At 47.2% G+C, this 14,540-nt stretch overlaps 1 protein-coding gene across 1 annotated transcript in view; it reads left to right on the top strand.

Annotated features, from left to right (window-relative positions):
• Positions 1-216: 216 nt before the first annotated feature.
• The window catches only part of LOC119459000 (N-acetylated-alpha-linked acidic dipeptidase 2), a 29,057-nt gene continuing 14,733 nt past the window's right edge, over positions 217-14,540 (top strand). The window contains exons 1-7 of the mRNA XM_049671541.1: positions 217-307; positions 2,045-2,420; positions 3,598-3,739; positions 5,814-5,936; positions 8,697-8,813; positions 12,255-12,438; positions 13,386-13,476. Coding sequence (XP_049527498.1) covers positions 274-307; positions 2,045-2,420; positions 3,598-3,739; positions 5,814-5,936; positions 8,697-8,813; positions 12,255-12,438; positions 13,386-13,476 — 1,067 coding nt within the window. The 5' untranslated portion in view covers positions 217-273. The remainder of the gene's footprint in view (positions 308-2,044; positions 2,421-3,597; positions 3,740-5,813; positions 5,937-8,696; positions 8,814-12,254; positions 12,439-13,385; positions 13,477-14,540) is intronic.

Genomic DNA, 14,540 nt, shown 5'->3' on the forward strand with positions numbered 1-14,540 from the left:
TGATAAATTCCAGCATTATTATTATAATTTGCTCTTTTTAGGAAAATTGTTAATCTGTATGTTTTGATTGCTCAATTGCACATGACTTGTAGTTCCCTAAAATACTATATAAAAGTTCTGCTGCCCACTTCCTGGCCATTCTCCCAGTGGTGGGTATGAGCCACATTGTAGGACGATATCATCATCATCATTTGTTCTGAGGATCATCATCATAATCTTCACCCAGGCATCGTTCTTGGAGCGGTGGCCTTTCCGCGAGTGGTCCCAACCAGGATGTACCGCCCGCCTCCACCCGTCGGCGGTTATGGTGAGTGCTTCCACTCGAATCAACTTCTTGCCAAGGAACAATCTCATTGCTTCCTGGTTCGTTTTACCCAAGCCCGTAGGAAGAGCAATCGGTCGGCGAGATGGCATCGCCATGGCGGCCGTTGTCAAACACTTACATGTGCATAAGCTATGTCGGAATTATGTTGAGGCAGTGGGTAAAAGGCCATGAGCCTGCTAAGTTTGTGCCGTCGAGGATAATTTACAGGTTATGTGAGCCTAATGAAAGCAAAAAAAAAAGAACTAGATGTATTCGCAGCCAAGGCGCTTCAGTATTCGAATGGTAAAGTGCGCTGCACAAGTATGGGCGCTGCGGGCGACGATGAAAGATTTATTCTCTTTCTGGTGGCACCCTCGACCCCCAAACGTTTTGCATGATAACGCTAGCGCGTTGTGTCCACTGACGATGGGACTGCAATGTGCGACTCTTGACGATTGACAGCATTTCCTCAGTGGCAGAGAGTGCGCGTTGCGCAGCCTCTAGTGCGAGCTGTCTGGGATGGTTCGCGCCGGCTACTACGCCCACAGCCGGCGGTTTCAGTTTAAATCCTCTGCAACGCTTGTTAACAAGTTCGAATTCCACGTGACCTATAACTCGCCGAGCAGTGCTCGGTGGGACCGGAGCTGCGCACTCAAAGGATGGCCACACGGCTGCTTGGATCAAGCAGATAGCCGTCGAATGTTCGCGTGTGAATCAGTTTCGCGTTCAAATGCGCGAAGCATTCGTATGTCCTGTGTTTCCCGTTTGTTTTGTGCGTAGCGCAAGAAGAAAAAAATATGGACAGCCGCAAACTATACCCACTCTCATAGTCTTTTCAGATACTGGCTCACTACGATGCTTCCAAAAATTCCGCATTGTAACTTTCGCGATACAAGAAACACACTGTCACACGTTTGGTTTGTTAACTAATGACCATATAGTGTCGGCTGCCGAAAAGGATTGATATGCCCCAAGCGCTCTCGTCGATTCGACAAAACAACCAGCGATAAACGGTGATTCCTCGGAGTCCCTCGTAAAGTGTTTTGGCCGTGGAACCCTGTTGGCATGACTTTAATTTAGAACTAGAAGAATCATAGCCTAGGTGCCTATAGCATTCTGCGTATAGTACACAGCGTCTTCCCCAACTCGAACTGCTCCGTACAACAAACGCAGTTCTCCATTCAACAGCATTGAAAGCTGAGCGAGTTGGTGTTTGTTCATTATCGGAACAGCGCGAGCGCGTAAGAAGCACAATACAAGTGACAGTGCTGTCGCTTGTATTTTGCTCCTTCACATCCCGTCTTTTGGCGCTGTTCTGAGAATTGTTTGTTGAAATGACCCTCCTCACTCAAAAAAAAAGGTTCACAGGAAGACGGGGACGAAATGATGAGTATCGGTCGAGTAAGGTTAGCCAACATTTTGATTACAGAACTTGCGTGAACAAGGAAGATCTCTGGCTTTATATCCTGAGACGTCCATTGTTCGACCACTGTCGAGCCTTTTCATTCATCATCTAAGAAAAAAAATGACATTTATTTTCTCCCCCGTGACTGGTATATAAGCTGACAAGCGAAATTTCGAATGAATGACATAAAAAATCTAAAACTAGTGGATTTCCCTGAGAGATGAACGACCCGACCTCCACGGTTCCAACTCGAAGTGCCGCTTACTGTGCTGCTGTACCTTCCCTGCCAAGTGAGGCTGAGCCGAAGCGCATCTGGAACGCCTTGTTTTGTGCAGGGCCGCCGATGGTCCTTCAGAGGCGCGTCAGTATGACACCGATGGGCATGATGACGCCGAGTCGCCCTGGGTCGCCTAGCCTGGCGGAAAAAGTGCGCCAGGCTGCTATACAGCAACGCAAGCAGTACGCGCGCACGCCCGCCGAGCGGCTACTGCTCAAGTGGGTCATCTGCTGGGTGCTCTTCGCTGCCGTGGCGACCACCTTCATGCTCTGGTACCTGTTCAAACTGAGCGAGAAACCCGTCATAACGGACAGCATGAGCCGCCTGCTAAGCATCCACGACCATGTCGCCACCGAGAAGTACCACCAGCACGACCGCATCTACAGGGCCATCGTGAACAACATCACAACGAGGGTCATCAAGAACCAGTTCCAGTGAGTGCCACTCATATCAGTCATACGCGTATGTTTCCCTCGTAAATAGTAAGATGCATTTTACCAGGAACATTAGTCGCTAAAGTATCAGTCTTGAACCACAATTACGTATGCGTCGACCTACGTCTGTCGTCTAGGGATGTGCCATGTTTGCTACTAACGCCGTGAGTCGGGAACGCGAATATTCCCTAGAAGCCAAAGTACTGTCATACACTACTCCCGTTCGTTTCTTTTCTGAACCATAAGAACTGTAATGCGCTGGGATAGAAAGTGGTGTACACGAGCTCTTGCAAATTTCGCTGTACTGTATTGAAAACAAAAAAAAAATTAAAGATTTTCTTTGCCCCCGTAAGCGTGAATCCAAAAGCATTCGCAATGCACTGAATGTAGTGTTGGGCCGAATGGCGTTGCGAATTAAGTTACGCTGAAAAACGTTTTTCCCAAACTCCCATGTAGCGCGAGTTTGCTTAACCGTTTAATCAGCAGCGCTACTTTCTGCGTGCGTCATCTTGGTTTACGCGGCAGGTCAACCGACAGGTGTTTTCAACTTGGAACGATATGACAGATGATGGCGGGAAAGACGATGCACGAGCCCGTCGTGAGTCGCGACGGGCCAATATAAGTAGGAGACACGTGACACGGCGTAGCGTCGTACACGGCTTGTGACACGTCTGAAAGATCAGTGCGTCGACTGCTGATACATATTGGAACCTTATGAAACCTATAGGAAAACTGGTTAAATGCTGCACGGGCAAATCGGCAGGCCAGATCGGTTGCCAAATAGCGGCTTATCTTTCTTGCTTTGTGCCCTTCTTCGCATCTCGCACCACAGCACACGTCTTCTTCTGTTATCTCCATAACAGGTTACATGAGCGAAGAACCCGAGCGCACTGTGGCTACGTCGTAGCTATAGAAGTGGGATGTGTCGCTCACAAACACAAGAAATATGGTGTAAAAACCCACCCTTCAGAATTAGTTTCCTTAAGCAACCACTTTAGTAGAAAAACGAGATAAACATGAATGGTTTGGTGTAGGGCAGTTAGCAAAATTGTCAGATTTGTTGCGCGGTGTTTTCAGATACTAGCGAACACAGTTGTCGCGCCTCCATGCTCCGTCGTGTTCGCGCGAATGTTGGCACGCGAAGCGCCTGTACAGATCAAGCTCACGTCCTTCGCAGTAACCTGACCTCAACAAATTCCGGTGGAATGGGCCTTATAAGGGCAGTGGCTAAGTACTGGAAAGCCATGGGCATGGATGTGGTGAAGTTTCCCGGGTACCTGGTCTACACGACTCGACCGAACCACACGGCGGACAACAAGGTGAGCAGCTCACCATATCACAGATGCGGCGCCTTCGTCACGCAGGGTCTTTTCAACATCAGTGAACGTACGTATACACCGTTTGTGCGCAAAAAACTGACGCTAGGCTTACTCAGAATTATACTTTGTTAACAATTTTATCTGAATACACTTTCTATTATGATGGATGCTTTTCACATAAAACTCCAGAAAGAAGAATGTCTAATACCATGCCCCATACTCGCCCTCCCCCTTCTTTTTTCATAACGCCTTGCACGGAGTAATTTAGTATTGAGAATGCGCGACAATGTATATATATATATATATATATATATATATATATATATATATATATATGTTCTCATTGCATCAACACTAAAACTGGCGCGCAGGGAAAACGATGAAGGCGCCCTGAATATTGTCAACTCGTGGCTTTGAAGTCGTCATTTGTCTGAGGTTACTTCGGCTATTCAGTGACACCCGAGAAGCGAACTATACTCTAGACCACAGCCATGCCGCCGGCCGCTTGGCTGCAACAGCCTCATGTCCCACATCACATAAATATCCGTACTACAGCATGAAATCTACCGTCCCCTTCTCCATGACACGAGCTTGACAAGCGTTCACATTTTTCGAACTGAAAGATAGTACAACCAAAGCCTTCTCTGGGTTTTGCTGGCAACCAAGTGGCTTGCGGGAGTACTCTACCAGAATTAACGCAGGCCACTTGCGTCCCCTAAGCTAAAGCTCTGTAATATTCGTCCGTGATATCTCTACCCGATTAGTTAAGAAATTAACTCCTGAACGTGAGGAGGGCTCGTATAAAGCCTGCATGCAACGTGTCGGAAAGTGTACCTCATCTCGTTGAACCAGATACCTGGCACTCCCCTCCCCCACCCCCTTCCCCAACCACATGGACCCACATGCACACAACCCTCAGACACATTACCCCTCATACCACAATCGCAACGCGACACCGGAATAATATTCTGATACATTCTCTCACTGATATGGCGTTCTAACTTGGCAACCCAAAGCCGAAACAGTCTCCGGCACACTCTTTCCGCTGCTTCCTTTGTTGTGAGATAAGTGTGTGTCTGAGTGTTCTGTGTCGTCCGCAAAATAAATGTGAGAAAAATACGAATGATAGTCCTCTGCCAACGCCTATTGTGATAACCCATAGTACAGTGTGGTCTGAACCGCAATTCTACCATAAGGATTATGTACCTTGTCCTATAGCTATGTCGCCATTGAGGGTAGCGTTAGCTGAGCGCTTACTGTTTGTCGAAATTTTAAGCCAGCTTATTGTCATTTTTGTTTGGTGAATTCCTCTAACACTGTTGCGCGAATCTTTTATTCTGTTTCAATTCTCGTTTTTTCACAACTCCATTGCTAGTGATAATACCATCTCCGCTTTATCATCCACGCCTCTCACATAACCTTCTTTTCACTGTGTAACATCACGTGTACCCTGTAATTGACTGCCACAGGAAAATACTACTTACGAATTTGTGTTGAGACGTCTATTAAAAAAAAGGTGTTACATATGTAAGCGTTTTTTTAAATGGGTATTCAAGGTGGCATTATGAAGCCGTCGTGCGAGCATTTTAGGTTGAAACGTATATTTAATGACGTTTCGTTAAAATGCACTGCTCCTGAAATCACATCTGGGACAGTAATCGACTGGCAGGCCGTCATGGCATTATATCACTGCATTCTGCATTACGTGCCTGTATCAGTGTCGCAGGTAGTATTCTAATTATTCCAGCTTTGCACATATATTTTCCTATGACTGTGGCGAGGAGTAACAAGATCTTTCTCTCTACCATTAGTGGCGTCTTTTTCAGCAGGTAGACTTTCCTTTATTCATTCATATGCATGTGTTTGTTGTAATGGTTCTTTATTATGCAAACAGTCACAGTTCCAGCCGTTTATTGTTCCGTATCTTCGTACAAACTCCGTCTAGGAGCGTGTTTAATGACCAATAGTTGAGTGAAGAAGCTGCTGCAGTTTGGTTCGCATTTATTTCGCCAGCCATCGTCCTGCACAATTGTGCTTGATAATGCTCAGGAGCCGTCTCTCTACAACTGCGCAGGTGATGCTGTACAAAGACAATCAGCTGCTGCTAACATGTGCCTCCAGAGATTCCATGGTGCTAGCGGGGAAAACGTACATACCCCCTGCATACATGGCCTACTCGGCCCGCGGCACAGCCCTGGTAAGCAAGGCTTTAAACTACACTTGCGTACGCGTTCAGTTTTACCATTTGCTCGATCATGGCTGACATGTCGTTACTTGCGTTGTTTCGCTGCATGATGATGACGGGCATACGGCCAATGATAGAATAAATGAACACGAGTTGCTATAGCAACTCCTTGGAAATTTAGAATTAAAAGCCCATTAAAAATAGAGGCGAGGGCAAAGCCTGTTCGATGACGCAAAATTAAGTGCTTTAGATACTGAGCCTGTGATATGAATGGAAGAACCAGAACAAGTACATTACGCTAAGCTCCTGAGCTATAAAGTGGTAAGGATTCGGCAGTCATACGAAGTCATCGCGTCTGCCTATTTATTTCATAATGAGTTGGAACAAGATGCTCCAGAAAGAAGCCATGCGCATATCAGCAGCCTCCAGGTTCCGGCTGGCCAGATACTTTGGTGGTACCCTGCGTGCGAGGAGGATGACGATGCAGGAGGTGTTCGGGTAATTGTCTTCCTGGAGGGTCAGTGCATGAGAGGCTTATAAATGGTGTTAAGGTGATAAAACTAATGCATAAGGGCGCATGGTAAGTACTGTGAAAGGTAATGACGAAAGGAAAGTAATTCAGAGGGTTTGAATGGATAGCAGAACAGTAGGGATGAAGCATGCAGTTAGAGCCATCTTTCAAGGAGATGCCCCGCCCTATTTGGCTTAAACAGCGTAGATGACAAGAAACAAGCATGCAAAAGCAATGTGAAGAAGTGAAAAAAGAGTTTCGATTTACGGGTGCCGTACGCTAGTGGGAAGCTCTCCACCACAACTTGGACGAGACGTGAAAGAAAAGTATGACGATACGGATGTGTGGAATCAGCGTCAATGAGCCTGAAAGCCTAGCTCTGGAAACTTCCACGCGGCCTAGGATGCCTACTGGATGTCACTTTCAGTAACGCACCTTTAAATACCAACAGCTCTCACGGCGCTTACACATGTCAGCGGCTGTCTATTGCGATTCCGAGTAGTCGCAGTGAGTGGAAGCGGTAACAAAGTTAATGGCTAATGCAACCTGCATCCATGCCTCCAAACGGTAGCGCCGATCGTGGGTCTGCCTCATATCTGGTCAAATAACAATCTGGCAGACGCAAACGGCTCGTTTATTGCGAAACAATAACAGGAACACGGGACAGTTACTCTATCCGAACTATCATTTCCTACTTTTCTTTCTAAGTCTTTGGTTTCCGGTTAGCGCAACCATGTATTCCTCTGATCTCAACCAACTCGCCCAGCAACAAGTTCTATTGAACAGTTACTCTTCTTTTTATGTTTCAGTTGCATTTTGCATACACTTGAATTTTTCTTTTTCGTCTGTAATTTTTTTATCTTGAAAATCGCTCCCAATTCGAGATATTCCTAATTTAATTTCCAAGCTTCATTGAGGCAATATTGAAATCGAGCGCATCCGGCGGTTTCGTCTGACGGAAACACCCCTTAAGGAAATATGGGGCGAAGGTTGACTGATAGCACGTCGTGGCAAATCCCGACCCGGCGCACAGCCGCACACGCTTGCCAGGCAAAGCCTGCCGTATCTGTAGCTGACGTGACTGGCCGAGAAGTTCAGTTTCAAACTTTATCGCGAGTGTCGTCACGGAGAATTTCCGTCTGATATGATAGCGGGGCCACCTTTTGTGCACTCCTGCGGCGCTCGTTTCGATACTGCCTGGATATTTCGTTGAAATTCCATGATGAATATCTCCAATCCGGTGCGACTTCACAATTTTTAGAACATGAGAGTGCATTAAAGAGCGACTGCCTTCAAATTGGCTATTTCAAAAACTGCCGCCAAGGCACTAATAAAAAAGTGAATTAATGATTTTTGTGAATGAGTCTTCTGAAGATCCCGTTCTTGGCGCCGAAGTACGTCAACATTCCACACCTAGGAATTCCTCTGCTAAAAACGCTACGTTCGCTGTGCCTATAGCTCTTTTATTAAAAAACTTGTATATTGTCTAAAAGGAATACGCGGTGTACACTCAAGCACAGATACCGCGCTTACTGTAATGGCATTACTCGCACTATTATTATTTATTTTCCATTTGATATGAGGTGTAGGGGGCGATAACGTGTCTTGATTGTATCTTCACACGCATTTAAAAGTTGGTCTCACTGCCTAAGCAGTGAGGCTTGCTCAGATAATTGCGAAAATGTCTTCAATCAGGGGGAACCCTACGACCCCACGGCTGTCGCTAGTGTAATTCGTTCACATAAGGTTCACACAGAACGTTATTTGTTTCTTTGTTTAATGATGATTGTAACTTTCTCCAAAACTGTGTTTTAGTATTCCAGAGCTACATTCTTCTTGCTTCAAAACTTGTTTTCTTCCTCTTTTGTTGCAATTTTCCTTCTCCCTGTCTTTGAAAGCACCAATCCTTTCTTTTCGTCACAGCCGTTATTAGCACAACCACCGTCTTCAAAACAGACTTTTTGGAAGTATAGAAACAGTAACAAAAGGCCAGCTATGATCCTGGACCAATATTAGAAGCCTGTACGAAAGGGGAAATAAATCAAAGCCCGCGCCATTTTTCACTGAGATGCGTTACTTATGCTACTCGATTTTTGGAAGGATCAATGTTTGCACAAAATGACTGCCGAGTGAGCGGACCCACTAGTGTGCATCGCAAGGCTCTTAACGTGAGCGTACATTAACTGAACGATCTACCGTCACAGAGGCCACTCAGCGTACAGATCTCGTTTTGTGTACACATCTCGTTTTGTCACATCCAGGGGCCTCCAGTATACGTTAACTACGGCAGACGTCAAGACTACAACTACTTCAGAGATGCGGACCTGCACGGCAAGGTTATCGTAGTACGGTCTGGAAAGATTACCGGTGGAGAAAAGGTACCGATTATCTTGCTTCTTTTTCATACTTGCTTGACTCTCTATATATGAAACAAATTGCGGGACAACACATAAAGGAATCAGCTCAAAGATAGCTCCAGTTTAGTCTTGACAACTATTTCACGATATTAAAAGGTAAGATCTTGGCCATTCGCCTTAAAATACATCTGATCAAGCAGTGCACTCAGCAGTACGCGTAGTCGTGTTCGGATGAGAAATATCGACGCCCTTCCGAACTACCGTACATCCCTGGGAGGCTTAACCGTCTGGCCTCAGGATGCCGCGGAGACCCGTTTCTAATGTGCCAAGAGGTCTCCGCGTTTTCCCCGGCATTTTCCTATTGCTATCCGCTTAAGTGCTCCAGCTATCGCGATCCGTATGGCTCCCGCATAATGCGTCCAAAGTTGAGATTACGTGTTTTATTGCGATAGCAACGATATGGACACTCCAAGCTTATTTCTGCCGTCGCCATGATGTTCCGTAAAAAGTCCAAACACGATAACATCGTCGCCTCGCGCCGTACGCTGTATGTGCGAGTGAAAGCTTACGAGGGTCAGCCGACGATCGCGTCTCATTATCGCGCGCTCGAGGGAGGAAGGCGGACGGAAGCGCGCCGTCTTCTTTAATGCGACAGCCACGGGCGGGAGGCGAGGGGGGATGGGGTTCTATTCCGGTGGCGGCTGCTGCCTACGGCGGGGCCGCGCGGCCGCCGTACTTGCCAGCGATCTTCGACGTGTGCGACGTGTGCGTGATCTTCGACGGGCCTCATCTTCAAAGGGATCTGAGATGCGGCCAAAGTGAACGTGCCGGCTGCCGATAGCTACGTATGCGCTGTGCTTTCGCCGTTTAGTTCGCGTTAAGTGAGAGACAGTACGAAGGTCCATTTGCTCGCTGCTGTTGCCACGCTTCCTGCCTGTAGCGCTTTGACAGGGAGTTCCCGCGGTCATCGAGCTAGATTTGTTCATGTTTACCTGCGCGCGCGTGACACCGTGCTTGTTGATTTATTTAGTAAGCGAATGTTTGCAAGTTACACGGCCGATAAAGCTAATATCCTTACTTTGTATAACTATCCACTAATGTGCTATCACAATCAATTCTTAGCCTTTCGGGTGATACTGTGACTATTTTTACGTACGCGAGCGTGCGTTTACGATTGAAATACAGCTGAAGGACTGACCCCCCCACAAACAGAGGAACGCTCCTGTAACTATCCATTCGCTTGCTCATTCTGCGAAAATATCTACCAGAACATTAACGGAGATTCAAGTTAGAGCCTGGAAGCAAGTGCTCTGCGTGCGTCAGAGCCTAAATTCTCGAATTTTTTTGGCGATCAAGCGGGTTGTGTACGCTAGCGGGAACACAAGTCATTTGAACACAAGTATTTTGAGCTTGCAGCGCGCGCAATAGTCTCTCCTCACTATACACCTCTTTACTGTTTGCACTCACTGTTTGAAGTCACAGCACATGATCTTTAGACTATTGCGAGCACACAAATGAAGATCGCCCTATCCTGTCCTTTGTAGCGCGTTCTCGCATAGCCAGCAAAAAAAAAAAAAGAATGCTGGCTCTCCCGTAATCAAGAGTACATGTAAGCATGAAATGACTACCATATGGCGTCTTTTACCGCTTGTGGTGCGGCCGCCTTCAACCGATTTTGTCCTTCCGTCAGTGCGGCACACTCAACGTCTGTCGCTGCTTCTAAATGCGTAAGAATTTCTATGGTTACCCAACGAGAAAACTGTCTGAGCGTCCGTCCGTCCTTCGCATAAGACGATCGCTTTCAAGATAGAGCCAGCAACACGTTGTAAGATATATACTCTAGGTAGGGATACTTGTCGGCTTGCTTGCGAGACGCGATTGACCAGATAAATTAGCACCGCGCGCAGCGCTATCGGCCCAGTGACGGCATCAGATACCTACCGGTAGAATCACGCAACTCCAGGTAGAACGCAGGCGAGAGCTGGAGCGGACAAGGAACGCGCGCCTGCCCTCTCCCCCACGCTGTCACCTATCCACAGTGGCCTACTTTCGCGCGTCACTCAATCATTTCGGATTTCCTGCGAAGCGCCGATCGCTGTACCAATGGGTGATAAAACTAATTAAAGCTTTTCTGCCTTGAAGTTGCATGGTCCTGCCAATAGGTATCCCCTGGCGTCACAGGGCTGATGGACGCGCGCCGCTGCTACGTTATCTGGTATATCGAGTCTCGCGAGTGTCCCCACCTAAAGAGTATATATCCTACACTGTGGCCAGCAGCAATGTTTTCGCCAGCTGTGGAAGAAGACGACGACGAACGCGCGAGCAGTGGCACGAGCGCGAGGGGCAGTATGGGAACGCTGGCATGAACAGCGGCATCGAAGCCAGATGTGGAAGACGACAACGACGAAGGCGCAAGCAGTGGCACGAGCGCATCTCTGTCATCACGTGACTGTGCACTCGGGCATGCACTAGGCACAGCTTTAGTAAGCAGCCGTGGCTTCGGATCGGAACGTCATCAGCACACCTGGCGCCACCACCTCCAGTAGTTTGCTTGTCTCATCAGTTCACGTTGTGCCGCCTTCCGCAGCAGTTCGTGTCGCCGCAGCGCTGTCGCGTTTACAATAATGGCGCCAAGACGACCACAGCCGCTGAGCTGTGCTAGGACTACCAGCAGCGTTGGCGGTGAGCACTCAACACCACCTCGTTACCACGAAATGCTTATGAATCATTCAGATAACTCCCTGAGGAGATTCTACGCAAATTGTTTTCTTCCTGTTGTGGGCCACTCACGACTCATGGACCACTGGCGTTCAAAAGAGCACAGGCAACCTCTTTGTCGGCCCTTTGAACGTCGCTATTGGAAATGACAAATAAAGCTTCGGCGTACTAGAAGTTACAGCTTGAGTGATATTGTGAACAAACATTAGAAGAATTGGAGTAGAGTTGCGATCAGGATCGGTTGGTACATTGTCTTGAGTGTACTTCTGTATATATTCGTGACTGTAACTATTCTATACTTCGTCTATTGACTGGATTAGTACTGAAGCTTAGGAAGAAATTTTCGTAACTTGCTTATGAAGTATCTACCGTATGTAATACGGTCCTGTACAAAGGATTGGGGGGGGGGGGGGGAGGGCACAGACCGCATTTTCGTAACTTTCGACTGGTTACCCGGATGACCTCGTTTTGTTCTCGCAACGATGCGCGCATGTTCTCGTTTCAGTGACCGAATAACGGCTCTGGCTTCTGGCTCACGGTCACTTGGAGGTCGCCGAACAGGGAGCTAAAAGCATTTCATGCTTTAAAACTGTGGCAGTACGCAAGCAGTTTCCCATTGGAAAAATGTCTGTACCTCTGCTGTAGCGATGTGAAACGGCGATCATGACGCGATGAAGACAGCGTCGTGATCCACGCTACACACCAGTGCCGTGTTCACATAGTATGCGCCTGCATTGCGCGCAGGTGCGCAACGCCGAGGAGAGAGGCGCCGCGGCCGTGGTGGTATTCCCGGATGCCAGCGACCTGGCGCCCCGAGACGACACCCAGCCGTTCCCCGAGTCGATCTGGATCAGTGGCAGCGCCATCCAGAGGGGAAGTGCCGCCTACGTGCGGGGGGACCCCCTGACACCTGGCTACCCTGCCATTGGTAAGCAGTGCGGAGTATGCGCTCTGGCTCCATTAGCGTTGAATATTGCCTGCTGGGGACCATATATCATTGCTTTCATGACCGGATGATGCTGCTCAGTGGCTACTGGATTCTGCTGGTGGCTACGAGGTGGCACAGCAGCGGCCGCCGCATTCCGATGGAGACTGAATGCGAAACCGCCATGTACCCTGCTTTAGGATGCACGTTAAAGAACTCCAGGTGGCCTTCAGGTTGGATGCAATCTGGGCACCGAAATACCTTGGGGACACGTTTACGCAGGAATAAGTTGGTTATTCTCTCTATCCACACGCATAGGTTATTCTCTCTATCCACACGCTCTATCCACACGCAATGTGAACATTTATTTTCAATACACATGCTTTACAACTTAAGGAGACAGCGTTAGATCATCATCGTATGAGAGAATGTAAGAGGAAACGCACTCTGGCAAGTAGTTTATGCCGGGTGGTTCTGCGAAGGCTACCAAAATAAACTGTTGTGGATTTCTGTTAATTAGCTTAATATGCTTTTATTGCTAATAATAATATTTCTCGTGCTAGTAATGTCCGCCTCTTCGAATAATCCAGCTAAAAAAATAGTCAGATAGATAGTTGTGATGATTTGTCACGAATAACGTTGAATTTGTGAGAGAAGGGTATAGCTTTCCATGAGAATGTTTTACGAAAGCCGCGTTCCGATTCGATGAAGAAGAGTTAGATACCAAAGAATGCAGGGCGAGAAAACAGAACGCCTTCATAGATTTTATATGGAATTCTAGTAAGTGATAGTGGCCTGTAATTATTAGCACAGTGCTTATCACCTAATTTTTAAAAAGTGGAATCACTTGCTGACATCATTTAGTGCAAACATGCCTTGTTTGTCCATCAATATACACTGCCGCATGATTCCTATAATAAGAAACCTGCTTGGTCTTCTCTATTTTGCAGATGGGCTCTATCGTAGCGCGATCGACGATGCCGAGCTGACGCAGATTGTTGCACAGCCGATCAGCTACGACGATGCAAGAAGCATCCTGAAGTGAGTCATTGTTAGAGATTCCTGTTCACAAGGGTAGCTTTTAGTTGAACTACTGGTAAAAACCATAATGCACGACACTCGGCTTGGTTTGACTCGAAAAAAAAAGAAAACTTTCCGTCTTTAGTCATAACAAAACAAACAAAATTCAGAGCCTTTCCACTACTGTGAAGATGAAACGCAGCGAAGCTGTGACTACGGTGGGTCTGCTACAGTGAATATTGGTATAGTGAATTGATATATTATCATTATTGACTATATTGAGCATCTTCGGCATGTTCGTCAAAAAGCAAGGACACCGGCGTCTTGTTTTCGCCCGGCGCGATGGCCAAATAGTGCGTTTGCTGCGGCAAGTCCGCCCCATCGTCATAGACTAACGTATTAGCCACAGTGTTCATAGCCGCGGTACATTGCACGGCGTAGTCAGGATCCGAATGTCAGGATCCTGACGTCAGGATTCTGGAAGATATGGCTAAACGGGCATCCGTCCCATAGTGAGTCCAAAGGGCGACTGCTGATAACAGCACTAGCGCGATCTCTACGTCTCGAGACAAAGGGGCACAATGATTGGTGGGACGTGCCAGCGCCGAGTATCACGACACTTGTGAAATAGGCATGGGCGGTGGCGAGGAGTATAACAATTGGCCATCCATCATTCATTTTAACACCTGTGCTAAGGCACAACTGGCGGGAAAGCGCCACCCAGATGCAGCCAAACCACCAAGCACATGGAGCCGAAATTGTTGTTCGACGCGTCGTTTTGTCCGCGAACGTGATCCGCGAGAACCCAGCCATATACAGCTTCGCTGTAATAAAAGAACATACCTCACGCATTTCATTCTGCAATTTCAGACAGGCCCAATAAAATTCATAAGATATCGCTAGTAAAATTATTGTATGTTTATATTTACTCCCCGAGAAAACTGCTAATTTTTGGAGCTGTATATTAACACGACCATTTTAAAACTTAATTTACTTGCCTAATCATCTGGGATTACTTTGGTGAATTGCTTTTGTTATTGGACAACCTATAACGGGAACGAAAGGCGAAAGAGAACAGTCGATAA

Source organism: Dermacentor silvarum, chromosome 7, assembly GCF_013339745.2.
Source record: "Dermacentor silvarum isolate Dsil-2018 chromosome 7, BIME_Dsil_1.4, whole genome shotgun sequence".
Classification (NCBI taxonomy): domain Eukaryota; kingdom Metazoa; phylum Arthropoda; class Arachnida; order Ixodida; family Ixodidae; genus Dermacentor; species Dermacentor silvarum.